Below are 22,612 nucleotides of genomic sequence, written 5' to 3'. Positions count from 1 at the left end.
AGCAGACAACGCCTGAGGGGCTTCAGGGGTCTGTTGCTATCGCAGAGGTCACAACCTCATAGTTTGGGTGGCTAGTGAGGTGATTGGTCATATTGACCTGAAACTGGAGAAGGTAGATACACACAGCGATCGTGAAAACAAACCAAAAACCGACCAATCGCATGCAGTTGCTAAGGCTTAAGAGAAGAAACTCCTTTGTGTGCGACTGCAGAGCTTCTTCTTTTCTAACGCCGAATCACGCTCACACTATTTATTCTGTCTTATTTTCTTTTAGCCTCTCCTTCTAACATCTGGATAAAGCAAGAAGGGAGTGAAAGTAAGGACAAAGTGGGTAGGAAAGGAGAAACGAGAGCAGATGATGAGAGGTAATTTAAGGTCAAGGGAATCAGAATATGGAGTGAAAAGGGATATTTAAGCGAGTCGATGTAGATTAAACAGGAGCAGAGAGATTTGTTCCTCTATCATTAAAACTACGTGCTAGCTTGAGCACAGACAGTGACTGGACTGTAGGTTCCCTCGCTGGGTTTTATGCTCCAGTGAGCCGACCAGCTTCCAACCTCCCCTCCAGTAGGACACAGAGAAAAGGCTTTTTGTTTCCAGTGTACTGAGTGAGAGAGGTCGTTGTTAATGTCCCCAATCACACTTTCCACTTACCCCTTATTGCTGCGTTGGTTTCTTAAAAGTATGTCAGTTGGTTGCAGCTGTCATCATTATTCTGTGGGCCCTCTGTGTTTAATGTCGGTGTTTTTGAATTTATATAAAAATCGGGGAGGGAGGGGTGTGATGATGAAGGTGGAACAGTTTACAATCATGCGCAAACAGAAATATTCAAACAGCAAGAAATCAGATAAATAGTTTAATTCTTGTAGTAAAATGACAGCAGGCTACAGAGAGGAGATGGTTGTGTGAAAGCACAGATCCGTTACCCGTATGTGTGGCAGATAATCCGTTAATCAAGCCCGTTCAATCTGGGCTAACGAGACTGTTAACAGGATTAGCGCATTGATCGGCACACACAGAAGACACAAACACGGGCTCAGCAAGATACTGGAGGCACACAGCACCCCAAATCACTTCATAGTACGGTAATAAAATAAAGACCAGAGGGTAAGTGACCCTCATTGGATGATCTAGCCACTCAGTGATGCTGCAAAGAGAGGTACAGACATGGACAGAAGAACAATGAGATCGTGTCAACTCTGAGCTCTCTGAATTGATTTGAATAGTTGAGCTTAAATAAATACGTGGTTTGATGGAAAGAGAGGAAATGGGTACAGAGGTGTACGCTGTGGTAGCTCAATGCTTCTCCTGTCAGTATATACAGCTGCTGTGAATATAATTTAAATGCAAAGGGAGCGTTAACTGCAGTCAGGCATCACAAAGAGACTGTGAGCCTGTGTTTTAACAATAATGGTCGGGGTGGCATTCAAATCTCATCCATTCAGGTTAACAATATAATCTTCTTCCCCAGGCTCCGAAAACAGCTGTTTGTGTGTGTGTGTGTGTGTACACAGCCACGTGCATGGATTTTATTTATTTTATTTTTATGGATGAGTGTGTGTGGGTGACTGCTGCAGCGGCTCTGTGTTGCCATGGTGACAGTTGAACTTCAAGCTGAGGTTGAGGCTTCTACTGTAGTTGAAGTAGATTCTGTTGCATAAGGCAGTGCGTAACATAGATACGCACCATGCAATATTAACAATAAATTCAATGCTCTTTGTGGAGTGTGTATATGTGATGACTGGTGTCACGCTATTGGTCCTCAGGAGACGGACAGTCAAAGACGCAGAAGCATGACCATTAATATTTCATAACCTTCACTACACAAATCACTTTTAACAGGTAACAAGTAAGGTGTAATTATAGTATAATTTTCCTTTTACTAGCAGAGCAATAAATTGATATTTTTATTAGGGCTACAATGTATTTTCATAGAGGAGATAAATAGTCAAAACTGGCCATCACAACTTCCTAAATCCCAATGAGATGTTAAAATAACTCAAAAGTAAAAAGCCTGAGGCTACATCCACATTACAACGTTTTTGTTTTTAAAACAAGAAGAATCTCTGTTGTTTTAGCGGCGTATCAGAATTGATCTCCATCTATATTAAAGCAACTCAAAACTCATCATGTGGTCTTTTAAGTACACTGGGCATGCACATGCCGATGTAAACAGGAAGCAGATTGTTTACTCCGCAGCTGCAGAAGATTTGGAGAAAGAAAGTACTACTACACAAAAAGAACCTCACCAGAGATTTTTTTTCATGAACCAACATCGAGGTGAAACTGTTGCTAAAAGTAATACGGGAGTACAAAGTGACAATGGGGACTGAACAGACTGGGAGTCGTTGCAAAGTAAATGCGGCGACATGGACAGTTTTATTTGCACAGTACAAATATTTTTATAAAAATACCAACAAAAAAAACACCACTGTTGGTAACATCTTGTTTTTGCTTTGCATGACCCAACCAGGAAGCCAAATGTGTGTCTACGTCAACGTTTTTAAGTCCTCAGTTTTCGTCTGTGCTGCACTAATGAGCTACCCAGGAGTTTTAAAACAAAAACGGGGTCAGCAGGGGTCACTCGTCGTTTTAGTCTGGATGGGTAGGTGCAAACATAGCCAAAACTGTGTTTTAAAACCAAAACATAGTAGTGTGGTTGTAGCCTGAGAATGAGACAAATGTATACAGTAATGTCACCTGTTTGCAATATAGGTTATTTCAAAAAATGTCCTTAAACCAAGTGTAAATTTCTTGTTTTGTGGAGCTATACAACATATTCTCATTTCAGAATATTGCCACTTGTTTCTAAAACATACTGCAATGAAAGCCAGCATTTTTTAAAAGTTAAAAACCTAAGATCAAAACAAAATCACATGATCTTAATGCACCAAATTCAGCAAGCCAATGTCCTCTTTAGTACAAAGAGACAGATTGAGATAAAGGGAGGCAGAGATGCTGTAGTATCACTGACATTGTACGTACATAAAGGACAGTGTGAAAGGGAGAAAGAGACAGTGAGTTGTGAAAGCCAGAGAGAAACATTATAGAAGGGAAAGATGAGTGAGAAAACTGGTGGAGGGAGCAGGGGGTGGCCATAATATGCCAATTAGTTCCACTACCCGCTAATACCTGCTCTGCTCTCTGTTGCCCTTTGATCCATTAAAATTAAATAATTAAAATACATTGTTTCCATGCAGAGTAGAACAGTGTAGGATGTAGTTTAACCTGTATGTTTTTTTTAACATCCCATATTTACTGTATGACATAAAATTTAATTTTATGAAATCCACCAAAGAAAACAAGAAGAGGAAGTATTTAGCATTTTTTGGGCTTGCTTACATGCAATTTGCATATATAAACTATTCATTGTTGTTGGAATTGGTTTATGTTCTGTTTGTGTGTTTAGGTTAATGCACAAACACACACACATATTTCTATGTTTCTTTAGCACATTTGGGGCAGTAGTTGGTGCGGAAGATATTGAAAAGTGTGTGTGTGTGTAAGTTGTGCTGTCTCAAAGCAAGACTGTCGGGAGAATCATTAGACTCGCAGCAAGGCCTCGCATTGAGGTTAATTACCACCTTTTGCCCTGAAGAGACACACAAACACATTCTCTTATACATACCTTTATTGGAAGACCTCCAGAGGCAGCCCCATAAAACCAGGCAGCAGTTTGTTGTACACTGAAGTATGGGTGCCAGAAGTTGCGAACAGTGCAAACAACATCTCTGCAGAAGGCTGCCATGTTCCAGCTCGGCTCTTTAGAAAACCCAGTAACTGGCACAGTCAGTGGACGCCTGGTGACCAAAGAAAGAATGAATGCTTTCACTAGAGTCCAAGTGTGTGTGTGTGTGTGTGTGTGTGTGTATTTTGTCTCTGATTGTGCCTGTGTAATGAGCGCCTAGGGGAAATCAATAGACTATTACAAATTTGCCACTATCTGATATTGTTGAATTTGCATTTCATGTCTGTCAGTGCAAAAACTCTCAGCTCTCATTAACAATTAATCAAATGGTGCCCTTTACAAAAAACCTGTTTGTGGTTTGAGCTGGGATTTCAGGGTCTTACATAGCTTTCTTAGCGTGTTAGATGGGAATATTGATATCCTTGTCATGTATCATGTGAAGTATGGAGCTAGAGCACATTTGTTATTAGTTTAGCTAGCATAAAGACTGGTAGCTGGGGGGAAGTAGCCAGCCTGGCTGTCTCCAAAGTTCAGCTTCTGTTTTTTTGTTTTTTTTTACATTTCTGCTAGTGTGGAGATTCAACAAAGTAATAACGTATTAATCACAGTTTTAAAGCTTTTTTTACGTGTATTTTTAAACTTTGGACAGGGCCAAGCTAGCTGTTTTACCCTGCTACCAGTATTTATGCTAAGATAGGCTAAGCTAACCTTGGCTTCAGAGTGGTATCCATCTCATCAAGGAACAAATAAGCATATTTCCCAAAATGTCAAACTGTTCCTTAGGATTTGCAAGTTTTAGAATTAATTACAGAGCTGTCAGAGTAGAGTATCATGTCATGTCAAAGCTGCTTGCAAATCAAGTGTCAAGTCCCTGAATCATTTGCAAGTCTTTCAGGTCTGAATGCCGACCATTAAAATAATAATAATAATGCATTTGCTTTTTGAAACAGTGTTAAAGGAAAAGTTCCAGCTTTTAGGATTTGCCGCTACTACATCAGTAAGGGTTAGATAAGAGAGTCATCCATGTTTGTGATGCACGGTGCTAGAGTTATAAGGCAATTAGCTTAGTATAGTAGAAAAACTAGAAGCAGGGAGAAACGGCTAGCCAAAATGCAGGAACATATTGGAGCTTATTAACAGTATTGCACAATTATGTTGTATTTAACCTCCTCTGTCTAGAGTATAAACTGTTCCACATATAAGGAATGGTCTTTAACAGTTATGAGACAGCCGACGGTGCAAATATGTCTTTCAAAAAAGTGTATGAACAAATTGTCCCAAGCTAAACTAACAAACTGGTAAGACTGGAGAGCTTTCCCCCTCAAATAACCATTCACTGAATAAAATGTCGTACAATGGTGAACAAAATACCAGGGGAGTAGTCAAGAGTACAGAGAAAATAGTTTGAGGTATCGTGGCGGAAAAGTGCTAGCTTGCTGGTTACAGTAATTCACCAACTAGTCCTGTGAGTTGTCACTCGGCATCAAGATTCTATAAATGTTTCACTCTGTCAATTTCTGGTATGATCAGGTCATACGTTCTTTGCTTTGTCTTTAAGGTCTCAATTCTAATCTAAATTTTTTGGGGGGAATTGTGTTAATACTGTTTTTTTAGATAATGGAGATCGTGAAGCCTAGTTAATTATTATTTAATATTTAAGGTGTGTGGCTGGTGTTCTCTTTTTTATTGTTCCAGGATTTTACTAGATCAAAACTTAAATTTCATTTTTGTCTTTTCTTTTTAGTTTAAGTCCTCTATTTTAGTGGAGTCTAAGTCCCCAGTCTACATCTATAGTTCATCTTGATAATAATCTTGATGCCTCAGGGGATATTAGTTTCTTATTTATTTGACTGAATAGTAAATTGCAATAGCATCAATTAAGTGAATCAGCCTCTCTGTCTATGCATCTTTTTGTGTGTGTTTTTTTTTTTAATGAGTCTCATACAGTATTTCATACAACCCTGGTATGTGTTTTACATCAAAGAAATGGTACACACAGGATGTTGTCAATGTAACAGCACGAGTAAGAGCTTGAACACAGCTGTCCAAGCCATGCTGGTAATAATAATAATAATAATAGCAATAATAACATGATGTATGCATGTGCTCAGGGGCATTTTGTGTCATTATGCACTCATTAGTACTTCCCTGAGGGCTCTGCAGTGCACTCCAGGGTTTATCTGTGAAACTCATTCTGGATAGTGGTATTAGCCTCCATTTGAGGCTCATGATGGTGATGATGATAATCGTTTACCTTTTATGCAGTTTTTTTTTTGCATATGCGGACATAATCTTGTTATTATCCAGTCTGAAAGCCTTTGAACTATTACTCTGTAAAAGCCGTTTTATATTATGCAAAGTAAAATGAGTCATCATTTTTTTGCAAGCACAGTGGCTTTTGACCCTACATTTCCTGTGTATTTTCCAAGAACACAAAAATCTTAACTCATTCTGTGCCTTAGTGTAGAGAAACAGTTATTCTGTTAATATTTTTAAAATCATATAAAATGTGAAAATTGTCCACCACAGTTTCCCATAACCCTAGGTGATGTCTTCAGGTTGCTTCAAGATATTACATTTGTAAGATATAAAACTAAGAAAAGCAGCAAATCATCATATTTCTAAAGTTGGAAGTATTAAATATTGGGCACTTTTGCGTGTTAAAGACTTAAATGATTTTCAACTAATATCAACTAATTGTTTCAGCCTACCTTAATCAATAATAATAAAAACTGCCCTGCATGTAATTTAACTTCAACGTCTACATCTCTGTGTTCATTCAGGTATTGAAGATCGGTCTTATCGGACACAGAAAACGGATCCTCGCCTCATTGGGGGACCGGCTACACGAAGACACCCCACAAAAACCTCCGCGAGCCATCTCCCTAAGGGTGAGTGAGTCACAGTGAGCAGACTTGTATGTTGTGTGAACTATGAAAACCCTTAGCAATATCTAAACCAGTGTGGATTCAAATTATTATAAACCTATCAGACAGAGGAAGAAAGCACTAGTCCCTTCCCAGATGGCTGTGTATTTCTCTGAGGGTGCTACGGGCTCCCCACTGCTGCTGCTACCACCCAACTGATTATCCAAATCTCTGAGGCAGGCACAAAATGGCCGACCCACTGCAGTTTCCTCCCTGCCGGCTTGTTCTGGATTCTAATCACAAGGAACTGGCTTTACCTCTCCCATCGGGGCTACACTTTAATGTCCTTATAATAGTATCTTGCTCTTTGTGCTGTTGAGCCAAGGGAGGTTCTCTGCTACTGAGAAAACATTGAAAGTGTCAACCTGGTAGATTCTGCTCCTTTCTGTCTTGTTTCCATAATGGTTGAGTCAATAAAATGTCAGAAAATTACACAAGAATAAAACACAGAAAAGATTCAAGAAGAGAGGTGCTACTGGCTTGTAAATTCAGAAAAGCAAGATTATACTGTATGGCTCAACACAAGGTAAATTATGTGTTTAAGTGGCATTGTCTTCCAGTGTCTGAGCAGAGGGCGGTATTTACTCAGTAAATACAGTCAATCACTTGCTGACAGCTGAGTGCATTTGGACAAATGGCTGAATGAACAGAACGTGGCTCAACATTTCAGCTTGTACAGCCCGGAAAATAATTAAGAAAATCATCAGAAAGCACCTCCTCTAGTGAGACTCTTCTCATATGTAATCAGCTGAAAGTGAATAACCTCTCAGGAGAAATAGCTGACCTTCTACTGTGTAAGCCATTTTAACATGTAAAAGTTTTAATTCTTTAGGGAACTTTAGTCTCCGCTAAAATTATCTTAAAATGAACATAAATTTCCACTTTAAGGATCTAGCCGATGCCCTGATGGACCTTCTGAGACCTTCTAGTAACAGTGTCTTTGTCCCAAAAAAAAACAAAAAAACAACACTTTTAGATACTGGTACTCAGCAGTATGGCAACACTGTAGCTGAAAAATAAAATGTGACAGTGCACAGTAAATGCAATTGCCCTACTTATTGTACTTGCAGCAGTGACACGGCACATTATGAAATGATGAATGAACCCTCTCTTGCTTCCTTCCTTCTGTCCAAGGAGCCCGGAGGAAACCACACTCCTCCTCAACTCAGCCCGTCGGTGGGCCAGGCAGCGTACACGGCTGGGGTCCCGGGTGGATCTCTGGACGTGCAGCACCTCATCATGCAGGCAGATGCCCGGCGCAGGCAGCGCAGCAATGACAACTACTTCGAGGATGTGCCGCGATCCAAGCTGGAGCGACAGATGGCCCAAGTCAGCATGGTGAGGAAGGGAGGACAGGTTGGAGGGATGAATGGATGCAGGGAAGGGGAGTGAAGGATGGACAAAAGCAGAGTATTATGAATGGTCATAGTCAGAGATACTGTTGACTGTCTGAATGCTTAAAGGATTAAGTTAGGTAATATTCTGTATTTTTGTTATTGTCAACGAAACACATTAAAAAAAAAAAACAATTAATTGATCCTACTAGTAAGTTTAAAAAAGCTTAACAAAGCTTATTCCTGTGTGCCACAAAAATGATTATGAACACCTCACTGAGCCACACTGTTGCACTGGATAACATGTTACTTTATTACCATGAACACACACACACTATAGTTTATTTTGACTCAATTTCCCATACACCGTCCTGCTGCTCTACACACTCACTAGAGCACAGAATGTGTATTAATGTGTATTAATCCCACACTGAAAATAGTCCCTAACAAATACACTATTTTGTGGATCTGTTTGAGTGAAGTTTGCAAAAAACTACAGTTCCCATTCAGTTTCACATATAACATTTTTCTCCCACTGGCCCTCTTGGCCAGTAGATCTGAGTTTTATTGACCTGAAAAAAAAAACATTTTTTCATTACACTGTTACTTTATTAATCATGTATACATTGTAATCATTCATTCAAACAACAATGAACTGATTATTTTCTTATTATTAAAATCTTTAAAAATTTTATATACATTTTTTTTATTTGATTTTTCCCATGAAACGGAGGCGTGGGAGTGCTATTTGCTTCTGCATATTTAAAAACACAAAGATAGAGAGAGACTTGTTGACAATATTGATTGGCGTTTACAGTAGCCAACAGCACTGAGTGAGTTAGCGGTTACTTTAGGATTGTTGACAATAAACAAAATAGAGTAACTACAAACTCATTTGTTATTTTAAGTTTAAGAATAAAAATCAGATTCCAGTGCTATTTCAAAGTTGTATCTTGTCTAAAAATTCAAAGCAAGAAAACACTAATAAGCTTTCAGGTGGTATCACATTTCTAATCAGGACAGTGGAATACATTATCATAAATGATGTATCATAATTAAATGCTGGTCCCTAACAGCTACAAGATGCAAGCCAAAAGTGTTTTATCTGCCTGTTTGGTTGTTGATTGAAAATCCACCATTAATTATCTACAGCCGGCAGACCATCTGACACCGGCAGCCAACAGTTTAGACTGCATAAATTTTACAAATAAGGAAATATGAAATTTATGCCTGAAATTTGGGCTATAAAATTATAAAATATGTAAACCGCAATCAGACATAATCTGCTGCTTTTCCAAATAAATGTTTATCTCCAGCAGTCTGTCTCTAACATCACAAGATGTAATACTTCTGCACAAACAAAACATACTTTTCAGAATGAGCATCTCAACTTTCCAGCCAATTTTATTCTCCTCCGAACACAAAATTAGAACTTTATGACTTCCAATCAGCAACAGCACAATAATTCAGACACACACACACACACACACACACACACACACACACACACACACACACACACACACTTAGATGGGTGCACACATCTGAGGCAGCAGCTGTGTTTTGATTCAGTATGATTAGGGTCTTTTTGTGTCTCTGTGTGAATCACAGAGCTTATCAGTGTAGATTACCACACACTTATGGTTATCCTGCTGAATCTCTTAAGTGTGTGTGCGTCACAGTGTGCATCCCCCCTCTTTAGAAACAACACACTGAGGTGGCACGGCTGAGTCAGCTTTGCCAGAATAGAAAGATAACTATTAGAGAAAAGAGAAAATATCTTTATTACCGTTCTTCTATGACTCTCGCCACATTTCTATGATGAGAACAAAACCCGTAGGGTAGCACATTAAAAACGGAGTCTGTCATCAGGTTCAAAGTTTGTGGGGAAAAACGGATGTAATATTGTTAAGCTGGTGGAATTTAGCATAGATTTGGCCAGTGCCTGTTTCTAAAGGCTTAACCCCAGGCTGTTTATCCAACATCTTTGCATCTTATTATAAGATAAGATTCCACGGCAAATCATCAACTTTCTGACGAGGATTACACACACAAGCGGTCAGATTAGATCGACACATAAACACACAGTCTTTGGCACAGGATGTGTGCATACCTCCGCATGCAAGAAAATCATCTGGTTTCATTTACCAAATAATGAAAGACTGTAAAACAAGCTTAATTGTTATCTGATATTTGAGAAGTATGCAGATAGGATTTGGGTATTTCCTTTGTGTAAAAGGTGAAAGCTCACGGGGTGAAAAAGCAGTTAGCAGCAGCAAAGACTCTTTAACTGAGATGTCGAATGGGAACATGTAAAAGCTGAGCATAATTCATCCATGTTTAATTTCCTCTTGGATGTTCTCTGAAGCATTTCAGTCAGGAAAGCTGTTACATGATCAACATGCACGCATTTATAAGGCCAAAGAGTTATGTCAACATGGGATACACAGCACAGGCCTCGATGTCATGCCCCATCTTGTGAGTCCTGATGTTTGATTGGTTGTCGTTTCAGGCAGGCGAGTGGTGCGAGCCGATCACGTTGCGTCCGCCCAACGAGGCCACCTCGTCCACTCCGGTGCAGTACTGGCAGCATCACCCCGAGAAGCTCATCTTTCAGTCCTGTGACTACGAAGCCTATGTGAGTGCTACAGCTTCACCTCACTCATGAATATGTGTGCATTCAAAGTTCAAATGTGTGTATTTGTATGATTGGTCTATAAAATTATGGAAAATTGTGAAAAATTACTTGTTTTGTCCAACCAGCAGTCCAAAACCAAAGAGATTCCGTTTACTAATCTGAAAATCAGCAAACTTTTACATTTGAGAACCTAGACCAGAATTTTTGGCATATTTGATAAAAAAACAAAAACAATTAATTAATCAATTATGAAAATAGTTGGCATAATTTTCTGTTCATTGACTTGTCGAATCATTGACTAATCAAGTCTCATACAATGTAATAATATTGAAGATCAAAGACCTTAACTTCCCCTTTCAGTCAATACTGCACTCAGTTATTCTCAGCACTAAATTTAGACCTTTTCCAGTTACATAAAGGATGTTATATATCCAGGTTACCACAGATACAGCCCTGCACTTCTGATTGGTTAAATGCTTAGCATCCAGACTGAAATTATTACTTACTTGGAGCAAGTAAAACAGTGCAGAAAAGCAAGAATTGGGTCTCAGAAAAATACGTTTTGATTGGTTCGGAGGCACTTTGGTGAAGACATGGAGTAGATGTGAGCTGGACGATTAAGTAAGAGAGAGCAAGGGAGAATAAGAGGAAAAAGATAGTTGGAGAGAGATTGAAAATTCAAGTTTGAGCAAATAGGACGGGGAGAAGAGGAAGCAAACGTGGTGCTGAAATCAAATATGAATGAAAGATGACAGAGGCAGTGAATAAGAGATAACTATCTCCTCCCTCAGTCAAACATCCCACCTTTTAGTTTTTTCACCTCCTTAAGATTGATAGCAACAGTGTGGACCATTAGGCTCTTGACAGATGTACAGCTACAAAGGGAATGTGTTTTTTGAGCGGATGGTGGGGAACACACCACAGGTGTGCCACCGAGGGAAAATACGGAGGTGCTTTCATGGAGCCATTTATGACAACATCTCTAATGCTCGCTGTCCCAGGACAGCGGGCTCCAGAAAGCTCAGCAAGTGAGATAAACGAGCGGGAGCCACAAGAGAGGGGGAGGCAGAGTGCTCAGTATGAATATTGGCAAGCTGGAGGGAGATGTAGAGTGAAAAAGAATAAATTGGATGGATGAGACAATGATGAGAGGGAACGGGAGTGTGTTTGTGTTCATAGAGAAAGGAGGATGGTATAAAGCCAAAAGGACAGAATAAAGGAAGCATCAGCACTAGTCTCATTTTCAGTTTCATTTAAATCTGGAAATAAACAAAACCCTCTGATCCACTTTCAGCACCAGCTCAGATGACAACTTTATTATGTCAGCTTGACAACCAGAGCTCAAAAATATTATCTGAAGTTATTACAAATCCATTTCCAGTAAAACCCTGCAGACATTCTAACATCATTACCACACTCTACATCATTAACAGCCAATGTTATTTCAACATTGACACTGTGTGCTCTTTTATATTAATCTAAAAGCTTCTGTAGATGCATCGAATATCAAAAAACATTATGGAATTTTATCTGGTACCAATAAGTCTTGTGTGTTTGTGTACGCCAAGAATTACTACCACAGAGACATGGTAGACAGGACAGCAGCTGGTCTCGTGTGCAACTGTAATGCAATTTCTAGGATAACTGCCAGCAACCCTGCTATAAAAGCAATTTAAGACTGTTAGCTAAGGACTAACATGCCCAGGTAACTCATGTCACAAAGCAATTTGCCCAAAAGGTTGTTTTTCCTCCATAATCAAATTCATCACTAAGTAAAGGTAAGATAAATCCTCTGACGTAGATTCTCACAAGATTTATACTCAATATTTTGTTCCTTGAGTCATTTACTGTAGAGTATGAGACTGTTTGAGATAAAAGAAGCTGTAATTTCCCCCCCTCTAATCCACTAAAAGCCTTGTTAGGGTCCCACTTTAAGAAATAAGGTCTCTACCATAACAGGAAGGGTCCTGCAAGGTGGTGAATGTCACACCCATTAAGTGCTCTAATGTTGACATAAACATTGTCCCTGTAAAACACTGTCACCATTAGTAGCTTCTTTATTAAATCAGATACTACGTGTGCAGAATGTCTGACCACAAAGTCGCATCCAGAGAGAGCTGGACCTGCCAGACTCCGGCGTTAATGTCCCTCCAGGAGCCTCTCAAGCTGGATGTAATCACTTCTGTGTGTGTCGGTGTGCATTTAATCAAACTCCATGTTAGTACAGCTGAATGTAAACATAGCATCCATAAATTACTCAAAATATAAGAAATAATTGAGTTTATTTTCAAGTACATGCCATAATTAATACTATAAATTAAATAAGTACACATATTTTCATTTTTGTCAGTTTATTTCATCAAGACAATAAAAACATTTCAGCTACATTGAAAAGCACTTTCAAAAGTATTTTATTGGAGGGAAGGCTGCTGTTCGTGTTTTGTTAGTCTTTGTACGAATGCTGCCACTCCTTGTCCTCCACATCATCGCGGGTGAGCAGTCCAATGTTGACTATGTTAAAGCCTGAGATGATTGGTTATCAAGACTTCGTGAGTGTTCATTGTGTAAACTGGATAGCTACGGTAAGAAAGGAAGTACCTTGGTTCTGTGATGCCGAGTTCAGTGGTATTTGTGCTTTGTATCTGTCAATACAGACTGCAGTCATAGGTGCTGGATTATTACAGCTGCTGTCAACACCTGTGTTCTGTGCTGTGCATTCATAGACTGAGGTTTGATTGTGGTAACTGGTCACTAGTCAGGACCTGGACAGGAGCGGTGCTAGTTGAGGCTCGAGGCAGCTGGGTCCTCCTCTAGCAAGAATTTTAGCATTCAGCTGCACCACAGCTAGAAGCTGTGGCAGCAGTAGAGCAGCTGTCACCAGTCAGGACCTGGACAGGAGCGGTGCTGGTAGAGACGTTGGTGTCTCCCTCAGCATCATTGAGGGCAGCAGTCAGCAGCAGGAGGGTGGTCTGTTCATGAATTGAGAGGATGACTCAGACTACAGAGTCATCCTCATCAGAGCTACACGCAGAGTTGACAGCTGATGACCATCCCTGCTGCTGGACTGTGTCTCATTCATTTCCGTTTGAGTTCATTTGCAGCACTGAATGTAGGAGGGACACATCTTCATCTGGGAGGGGAAGCTTAGTTTAAATTTGGGCATTAATCTAAATCTGCTAACAAAAAAAAAATCACAGCTGAATGAAAATCCTATTATTTGAAAGACCTCAACAGACAAACCACTGTTTGTGCATTTATTGTACAAAACATTCCACAGCTTCTCAAATTTACCAAACTTTGGGATGTCCACTAGAACTGAAAATAAAGTTGAACAACCAGACACTCGCATACTTCTGTATACTAAGCATATGTTTGTCTTGCTATGGCAGCTGGCAGCGCATGTGGATGCAGCAGCCAGTAGCTCCTTCAAACTTCGCCACACTTTTGCTTTTCATCTGTGTTTTCCGGCTTTATTGCCGAAACAAATATTAACTATGAAATACAGTCATTGGAAAAGGAAGACAGGGTTTTTGGATTAAAGAGCCGCGGACCATGACCCACCAGCCATATCAACTGGACCAGGCTCCATTACTCTGGTGATTGCTCAGAGGAGAGAAAAGAGACTTGGGATAGGAGCCATGTTGGCCCAGCTTAAGGCTGCTCCTAAAGGTCCGGTCTGGACAAAATGGGACTCATGTTGGCCAATCAACGGAAATCAGAGACTGTTATGCCCACATCAACATCCCGGATCAAGCACACAGCGGGTGGTCCGTTTTCCAAGCTGTCAGCGCAAGACTCCGGCAAGATCAGATGAGGCGGACTCAGTGTTTCCATCGGTGATGCTTGGTGCTCAAACACAGTCAAGATGGACACTGTTTCCCAAATGTCAGACTTTTTGTGTGAAGATGAAACCATTTTATCTTCTTGTTGCTGCTTTTTACATTCACCCCAGACGCAAATTCAAAAAAAGCACTGTGGAATGTTCTGGGTGTTTACATGTCAGTTTATAGCTTTTGTATATAAATAACTTTATTTTATTTATTTAATATGGTTCTATATATTAATACACATTTAATTAGCTGTTAAGTTCTGTGTGTGTAACATGAAGGGACTAGAGGCTTACTGTTTGTTTATAATGACAAACAACCTTTTGACCTTGTCTTTTCCACAGTACCTGGGATCTATGCTGGTGAAGGAGCTCAGAGGGACGGAGTCCACACAAGACGCTTGTGCCAAAATGCGGGTAAATCACAGCCCAACACACTTTCCATCTGCTATTGCTAGGAAATATACAACTAACATTATTTACATCTGTTGCTGAGAACTGGGACTGGAACACAGACGTTGCTGAAAAGAAGTCTGAGATGTATATGAACGCAACTTGCCGTGGCTTTAAAAAAAAACCTTACTGGACCTTCGCATCTGGGACACAGTCTCATAGCCAGACTGCCTTCACACTAGAAACGAACTTAAAATATCACGACTGTGGATTAAGTGTATTGAGGGATTTATTTTTAATATCCTTGCCTGGATGGCTCAATACCTCTTTTACCGCAAATTACCTTATCTCTTCTCTCAGTTTGTGTCGTTCGGCTGCTCGCTCTCTTTGTCTTCCCCTCCTATTTCTCACTGCTGTTATGTCTCCTGCTATCGTGTCTTTCTTCCTGCTCACTCACTCTCTCCCTCCATATTTTACTGTGAAGCTGACTCTCTCTTTCAGTTCATATCTCTCATCCTAAGCTGCTGCAGTGTGAAGATAAATTTTAATATTCATGAGCAAATCTTTCTGTTCCCCTCCTCCCTCTTTTCTTCTATCTCTATATTTATGTTGCCACATCAGAGAGCATCTTTCTTTCTTTTACTTCTATGCTTCCTCAGTTTCACACACCTTTGCTGCATACCAAGGTCGTAATTAAGTGCAAAGAAATGCACGTCATATTCTGGCTTTTATTACCGAATGAAAATGCCTTCCTCCTCTACCCACTCGCCCTTGTTCCCAGCATCCCTCCTTTCATCCGTCCCTCCATCTTTCCATTGTGGAGGTAGATGTGAATGTTTAAATTCCAACTTCACAGCCTCTAGCTGGGTATCTGCCAGCGAAGTCGGGCAGTGCTGCCTTTGTCAGCTTTTCAGCACTACCTGATCCTGACAAGGCCAAACCGCAGCAGCAACACGCTACAAGCAGGGAGGAAAGAATAAGAACAAAGAAAAGAAACCGATATGGAAAGGATAGCAGCGGGAGAAAGGAGGGACGGAGTGTGATAGAAATATGCATACTGAGAGAGGGATTTGACAGGCGATGAAGAAGTGATGACAGAAAGCAGGAAAGGGACTCGTCTCACGTGGATTTATTTGAATATATTAAAGCATTTGGCAGGTAGAATGACAGCTTGGAATATGACACTGACATCGCTGAAAATTACACGATTCTCCACTGCAACTCACTGCATAATGAGTTTAAATACAGGTAATTGAGACAGGTTAAAACGCCAATATATAGTTCAAACTATGGATGAGAGAAATACGGTCGGAGCCTAATGTGGCTTAATGTATTGGATTTGCAGTGCTGCAGTCGATTGCGTTTAGAAATGTGATTTGGAAGCTGTTTTTTATTTTGAGGCACCTGACATTGCTTAACTTGTTGGAGATTATTTGAATTGATTTTGGTAATCAAGGAGGAAGTCATCAAAATAATGCTAGCTCAGTTACTCAACTTCTGTTTACGTTTTTCATTTGCTTCCCAGACATGGATTAAGTCTTGTATTAGACTGAAAGGTTATTTAATTCAGTGGAGATCTCCAATAACATTAACTAATCTGGGGCTAATTATAATCTTCAACTTTGGAGTGAAGTTCAAGATGGCTGATTCCTGTGTACTTTTTTGGCTTTTATATATAGTGACTCAAAAGTCATTATTGCCTTTCTCCTCTTTTTTTCTCTATCCCTTTTGTTTTTTTTGTACACTCCAAGAAGTCGACAGAACAGATGAAGAAAGTGCCGACCATCGTTCTCTCCGTGTCCTACAAAGGAGTGAAGTTCATAGACGCCACAAATAAGGTATTCCTCACAGCTCACTTCTGGTGACGCCTACTGTAAATAACACATGAAAGGTCAGGCTATTGAACACGAGTGACATTAAGAGGTGTCAGAAATGGTCAGCATAGCAGCGCTGATGTCTGCTTTTGCTGCAGCCTGATTTTAAAACTATGGTGTAAAAATCAATAAGGTGTACAAGAGGGCAAAACACAGACAGGCAATAATCAGCTGAATGTTACAAAAAAAAATCAATAACAACCTACTCAGTTCATTAAATCCTTAATGGAATATTTAAAAGCTCATTAAAAACTTTTGAAGTATTAAAAATCATTATTTTACACAGTTTATCATCATTCCTTTTCAATCCAGAGTGACATTTGAGTGAAGGCCAGTGTGTGACAACATGTCCAACGTAAAGAGACACGGAAGATGTGTAATGAGTTTGGGTTGCTGTGCCGATATTATGTGAAGGAAGTTGAGAACATCTTAGACCTGGCTAATATTTTCACACGAAGGAGTCAATTATTCCTTTCAGCTACTGGTTCCTGTGCTTAGGTGTGAAAGACAGCAGGATCTAATCCACCTCAGGTGGGTAAAAAGGTGTCACAGTGAGAAACACTTTTAACATAATTATAAGCAGCTTGCTTGCAAAAGGGTATTTATTTAAGCCCCACACACAGCAGAAGATGAGCAGAATCTGCAGATAGCCAGAACATTGAGTTCGGTGCTGTTCCTCAGGCAGCACTGTACAGACTCAAGTTAAGTTGGCCACAACACATAAAAAATACAAACACACATATTTGGATATTAAAGTTAGCCAACAATGATGACACAGTGGCCAGCTGGTGACACTAGACACCAGTAAAATAATTTCTTGTTTTTAAATCGAGTATGTTCGACTTTGTTTGTCTTTGCCAAAACAGTTTAATGTTAGTCAGAGAAGAGAAAGTATGTCACTATTCTCTTCTCTGGGCTCTGCGTGGTTACAGGACTCAGATATGAGATGAAGTATTGCCTCTAACATGGCCATCAGGCAATCATAAATCATTTCACATTGCCACTTAGCCTGCTCACATGCCCTAGTATGTTCCTGATATGAAGTAGCCAACTGGTTTGCAAGATCTACATCTCAGTTTTCCTCAGCTCCTAGTGTAAATTATGTACCGAGTAGAGAATGAAGGGAAGGGAAGAAATAATAAGGTTAATAAATCAATTAAGGAAATAATGCACACTAAAATTGGAAATCAAAAAGCTCTCAAGGACTTTCTGTTAAAGTATTAAAACTCCCCTATTCCCTCTCTCCTTAGCTTCCCAGCTGTCCCAGTGAACAAAAGAGGGAGGGGATTTCTCCTTCACTTAACAGAAACTATTAATATGTTGATATCTTTCTATAGAATCAAAGACAAAGATATGATATTCATATCCAATATGACAAAAAATGTTTTTCCTGGTATTAGCCCTCACGAATGCTTTTTTGATGATGTTCTATAATTCACAGTACTGTTAATTTAATTGGAAACGAGGACTTAATATGTTATTATTTGTCAACTACCGTTTTTTCCTCCATTACTAAGACGAGAAAGAAATGATTTCATGAAACACTAACTGACTATATCAACATGCAATATTGCATCTCTTTCCACAATGTTGTCGGACACTTGTAATAACAATCTGAGCCTGTCCGTGGCAAAAACAAGCACTTTTGAGGACATACTTTGACGGGGCGCAACTGCCCACAACGAATATGTTGCAGCCCTGTCTCGCTGCTGCTGCTGCAGCATGCTTGCTCAATACTGGACCAATTTCAAAATGCTGTCCCAATTAGTCACATAGACTAACACACAAAACCATGGGAAAGAAGCTTGAAAAAACTGCAGTTACCCTTTAAGCTAGATGATTAAAACTAATCTACTAAAATTGGTGTTCTTTGACTAAGACTTATTAGAGACTATTAGTCAACTGAAACTTGATCAAAAAAATAGGATGACAACAATTTCACGCAGGACTAAGACTAAATAAAAAATAGCTGAGAAAATCAACATTATTTAACAACACTGAGATGTGCTTTATTTAAAACAAAGTCTGGGTGTTCTCCGGTGACATTACCAGAGAACAAATTCCAACTCAGTCACTCAAAAAAAAAAAAAACCCTCTCAAACCAAAATTGTGCTATAGTGGTTATAGTTTTGGGATGTGTGAAATTAGATGAATAATAAATCAGATTTGTTTTTCCATGAAGTGGCTCACTGGAGATAATCAACAATCTCTCTCTGCACCTCTTTATCTTTCTACCTCGGTTTCTCTCTCTCTGCAGAACATCATAGCAGAACATGAGATTCGTAACATCTCATGTGCAGCTCAGGATCCAGAGGATCTGTCTACGTTTGCCTACATCACCAAAGACCTCAAGTCGAGTCACCACTACTGCCACGTCTTCACTGCTTTTGATGTGGTCAGTACTGACACTGTGTCAGTCTTTCTAAGCAAATATCATATTCATAGTGCCTTTAATATCCATGGTTTTTCCTGCATAGAGAAATTTTTGATCAGAATTGAAAAAAACAACAACTTTCAAATCCTCTCCGAATGTGTTTTAATAGCCATAATCAAACAACTGTTGAGCAAGCAGAACATAAACTTAAATACAACGTCTCGTCTTCGAGCAGTCACCTCTCTTCTCATCCCCATCAGCTGGATTTATAAACCAGCTGCTGTGCTACGAAGCTCGCGCTAATGACTTCTGTTATTTCTCACAGTATAAAAGCCGTTTGTGCTTCAAGTGTGCTGGTATTCACCGGTACTGTCACGTTTACATTTTAGTCTTAGGCATATCGGCACCGGTTCTCTCCCCTACCCTCTCCAGATCAGGTTTTCTGGGCATTACGTTACGCTCACCTGTTCCAATTCTCTCCTGCCTGCTAATCTCAGCAGGTAGATGCAGCCGTGCACTAGTTGCTCATCAAAGTCACTTTTCGTGAACCGACCAATCACAGGAGGAGGTGGGACATTAAAAAGAGGTTGAGGCACTACAGCAAACTTTAGAATTGTTGAACTCGTCGTTCTGTATGCACAATTTTTATTACTGACAAGTTCATTTGCATAAACAAATGAGAGACTGACCACCAAGTAGAGCATTTGTTTGCACAATAATTTAGTAACTGAAAACAACCCACAGAAACCGTTGTTTTGTCCAACTGGAATTAATATTAAGCTACTAATGGTAAGTTATAGTAGCCTGTACTATTATCTGAAATTATAATGAATACACAAACATTAGCAATCTCAAATAATTATCTGTAATAATAAACTAATCTGTAAGCAGATCACCCAAATCAAATGTAACCTGTAAAATATTATTATACTAACATTATGCTATTGATGTAATGTTAATACAATGTTATAATATTTATTAATACACTAATTTATACCTTTACTCTTCCATGTTGTGATTATATTTTGTTTATCAAATGGTCAGAAATAACAAGAAAATGCATATATTTTGGTCATAAGGTAAGTCATTGCCTTTACTGTACGCGTACCGATCATGCTTACTGTCGCGCAAAGTCACCCCCCATAGGCCCATTCTGAGCCAGGAAAAACCCTGATATCACATTGCATTCTCACACCTGTTTACTCCCTTGTCAGAACCTGGCGTATGAGATCATCCTGACACTCGGTCAGGCCTTCGAGGTGGCTTACCAGCTGGCCCTGCAGGCCAGGAAGAGCGGCCATGGATCGTCCACACTGCCTGAGAGCTTTGACAGCAAGCCCAACAAACCTGTCCCCAAACCTCGTGTCAACATCCGCAAATCTGTAAGCATTGCTGCCGCACGACAGTTTGAAGAGAAAGTCCACCCTAAAATGAAATTCACATCAGCAATTCAAGTTGTTTCTGTTATTCTGGATTTAAAGAATTTTAGTTGATAACATTTCTATGAAATGGATCCTCTACTTCTTACAGCGTTTTCATGATAAACTTAAGGTTCAGAACTTCTCTCCCAAATTAATACACAGGATTGTTTATAAAAAGAATAGAGGAATTGTGTTTTAAGATGGATTTTCACTTTCATATCACCGTTCCACTCTTGAACTCAAATTTAGCTATTATGTATCTGCTTCTAATCAAATCTAACCTGCATACCATCAACTCTGTCTCATTTACACTGAAATCTGTCCACAATTTCCATCTCTCTGCTCTGATTCGTCCCTGCTCGATCACATCGTTTTCAACTCTGTTCTTGTTTACTGGGATTCTCCTGCAGCGCTTGTTTTTAGTGTGTGTGTGTGTGTGTGTGTGTGTGTGTGTGTGTGTGTGTGTGTGTCTTGGCCCAGCAGAGAGTGTGGCAGAGGTGTAGGTGGATATTTGATCTGCTAAGCGTCCATTCGGTCTTCTTGTCCCTGCAGTCTCTTACACACTGGGCTGATTGATGAGGCCTGTTTGCATAGGGCTCCGTGGAGGCTTACTTTGCTCGCCTCACTGTGTGTGTGTGTGTGTGTGTGTGTGTGTGTGTGTTTGTGTGTAAGCAGATAAAGAATCCTCATATGGAAGACTCCTACATACTTTGCATGGAGAATTAATTTATTGGCATTTCAGCCCATGAGGTCTTCATAAAAAATACAGTAGTGTGCAAGGGTATCTAATATGTCCGAGCAATACTGCAATGGGTGCATAGAATATACAGACCAACCTGCTTTTGTTTATGGTGTTTTTCACACTAGTGTTTTGGGAAAGTTTGCTGATTATTGTGATAATACCATTCCTTTGATTTTTGAGTCACATCATTTTGTGACCTCAGCACTTGATATGTTACTCTGTAATTCGGTCACGCAGCCTTCCTTCCTCAAACTATTATTCAACAGCAGGTTAGCACCTTAAGTGTAATTTTCTTGATTTCACAGTTAATTTCACATTTCTCAGAAGGCTAAAATGTTCGACCCGGACAAAACCAATGTTCAAATCCCATATTTCCACAGACTCTTCCCAAAAAGTCGGCCCAACATAGCAACTCAGTAAACTATTTAACGTACCCTGTAGCACCGATACAAAACTTTATCATTGCCTTTGAGAAATAAATAAACGTATTGTGTTCACATTTTACAAAAGACACCACAGTTTTCAAATGTTAAATTTTACCAACATAAGAAATCGAAGAAGAAGTTTGCCTAAAATGGCCTGAAATTGTGATTTTAATGTGGCGCCATCTCAGAAAAAATGAATCAGATAACAAGTTTGACTATAGATTTGATGCCAGCTTTCAGTACTTAAAGGGACCCCTTGTGTTTTTACAACAAAAGTTCGATCCATCCATCCTTCGTCAACCGCTTATCCTGCGTACAGGGTCGCGGGACAACAAAAGTTATGTTTACATTTGCTGTTTCTCACCACATCCACAAGATCTAACAAATACATTGAATACCTTCCTTGTAAATTATTAGCAAAGCAAAATATTTAAATCAGGCATTGTGTACGTCCATGTTTTGCTAACTTGCAGTCTTCATTTTCACTGCCTTTACTGGCAAATTGCTATGCTTCATGGCGTTGCCCCCTAAACAAACAAACAAACATTGCTCTATCACTCTACTAGTGGTCAAAAACACCACAGGGTCTCTATTTTAGCCTTTTTCCAATCTCAGTTGGTACCAATAAAGCATTGCAGTTTGACCCTAGCTTTGTGATATTAGATAGTAAAGTCCCACATTATATCATGAATTTCTGTTTGTGCATGTATAAGTGCAAACGTGTGGCCTTTCCACATGCCTCCTCCAAATGCAGCGTCACCAAGTCTATTTGTAAACCTGTCTTCCCCCCCCTTTGACCCCCAACAGAGCTTTGAAATAGTCACGCTAACCCACTCCGCACACTTCTCTCCTGCACCGACACGCATCAGCTGGCACAGCACCACGAGTATAGAATTACGGTGGCTGCTATATCGGTGTGCTTAGACCAAATTTAAGTCAATTTACATACTGTGAGTCGTGTTAGAAAGAG

General features: G+C 39.7%; 1 protein-coding gene across 6 annotated transcripts in view; it reads left to right on the top strand.

Annotated features, from left to right (window-relative positions):
• Window positions 1-22,612, top strand: part of anks1b (ankyrin repeat and sterile alpha motif domain containing 1B) — a 262,630-nt gene that overhangs the window by 232,040 nt on the left and 7,978 nt on the right. For 5 of the 6 annotated variants that reach the window (XM_046071971.1, XM_046071973.1, XM_046071974.1 and 2 more), the window contains 7 exons: window positions 6,472-6,579; window positions 7,750-7,953; window positions 10,462-10,587; window positions 14,759-14,830; window positions 16,558-16,644; window positions 18,938-19,075; window positions 20,269-20,436. In XM_046071971.1, coding sequence (XP_045927927.1) covers window positions 6,472-6,579; window positions 7,750-7,953; window positions 10,462-10,587; window positions 14,759-14,830; window positions 16,558-16,644; window positions 18,938-19,075; window positions 20,269-20,436 — 903 coding nt within the window. The remainder of the gene's footprint in view (window positions 1-6,471; window positions 6,580-7,749; window positions 7,954-10,461; window positions 10,588-14,758; window positions 14,831-16,557; window positions 16,645-18,937; window positions 19,076-20,268; window positions 20,437-22,612) is intronic. The other variant, XM_046071972.1, reaches the window with a different exon arrangement.

Source organism: Micropterus dolomieu, linkage group LG16 (assembly GCF_021292245.1).
Source record: "Micropterus dolomieu isolate WLL.071019.BEF.003 ecotype Adirondacks linkage group LG16, ASM2129224v1, whole genome shotgun sequence".
Lineage (NCBI taxonomy): Eukaryota > Metazoa > Chordata > Actinopteri > Centrarchiformes > Centrarchidae > Micropterus > Micropterus dolomieu.
This window is presented reverse-complemented; position numbering and strand designations above follow the sequence as displayed.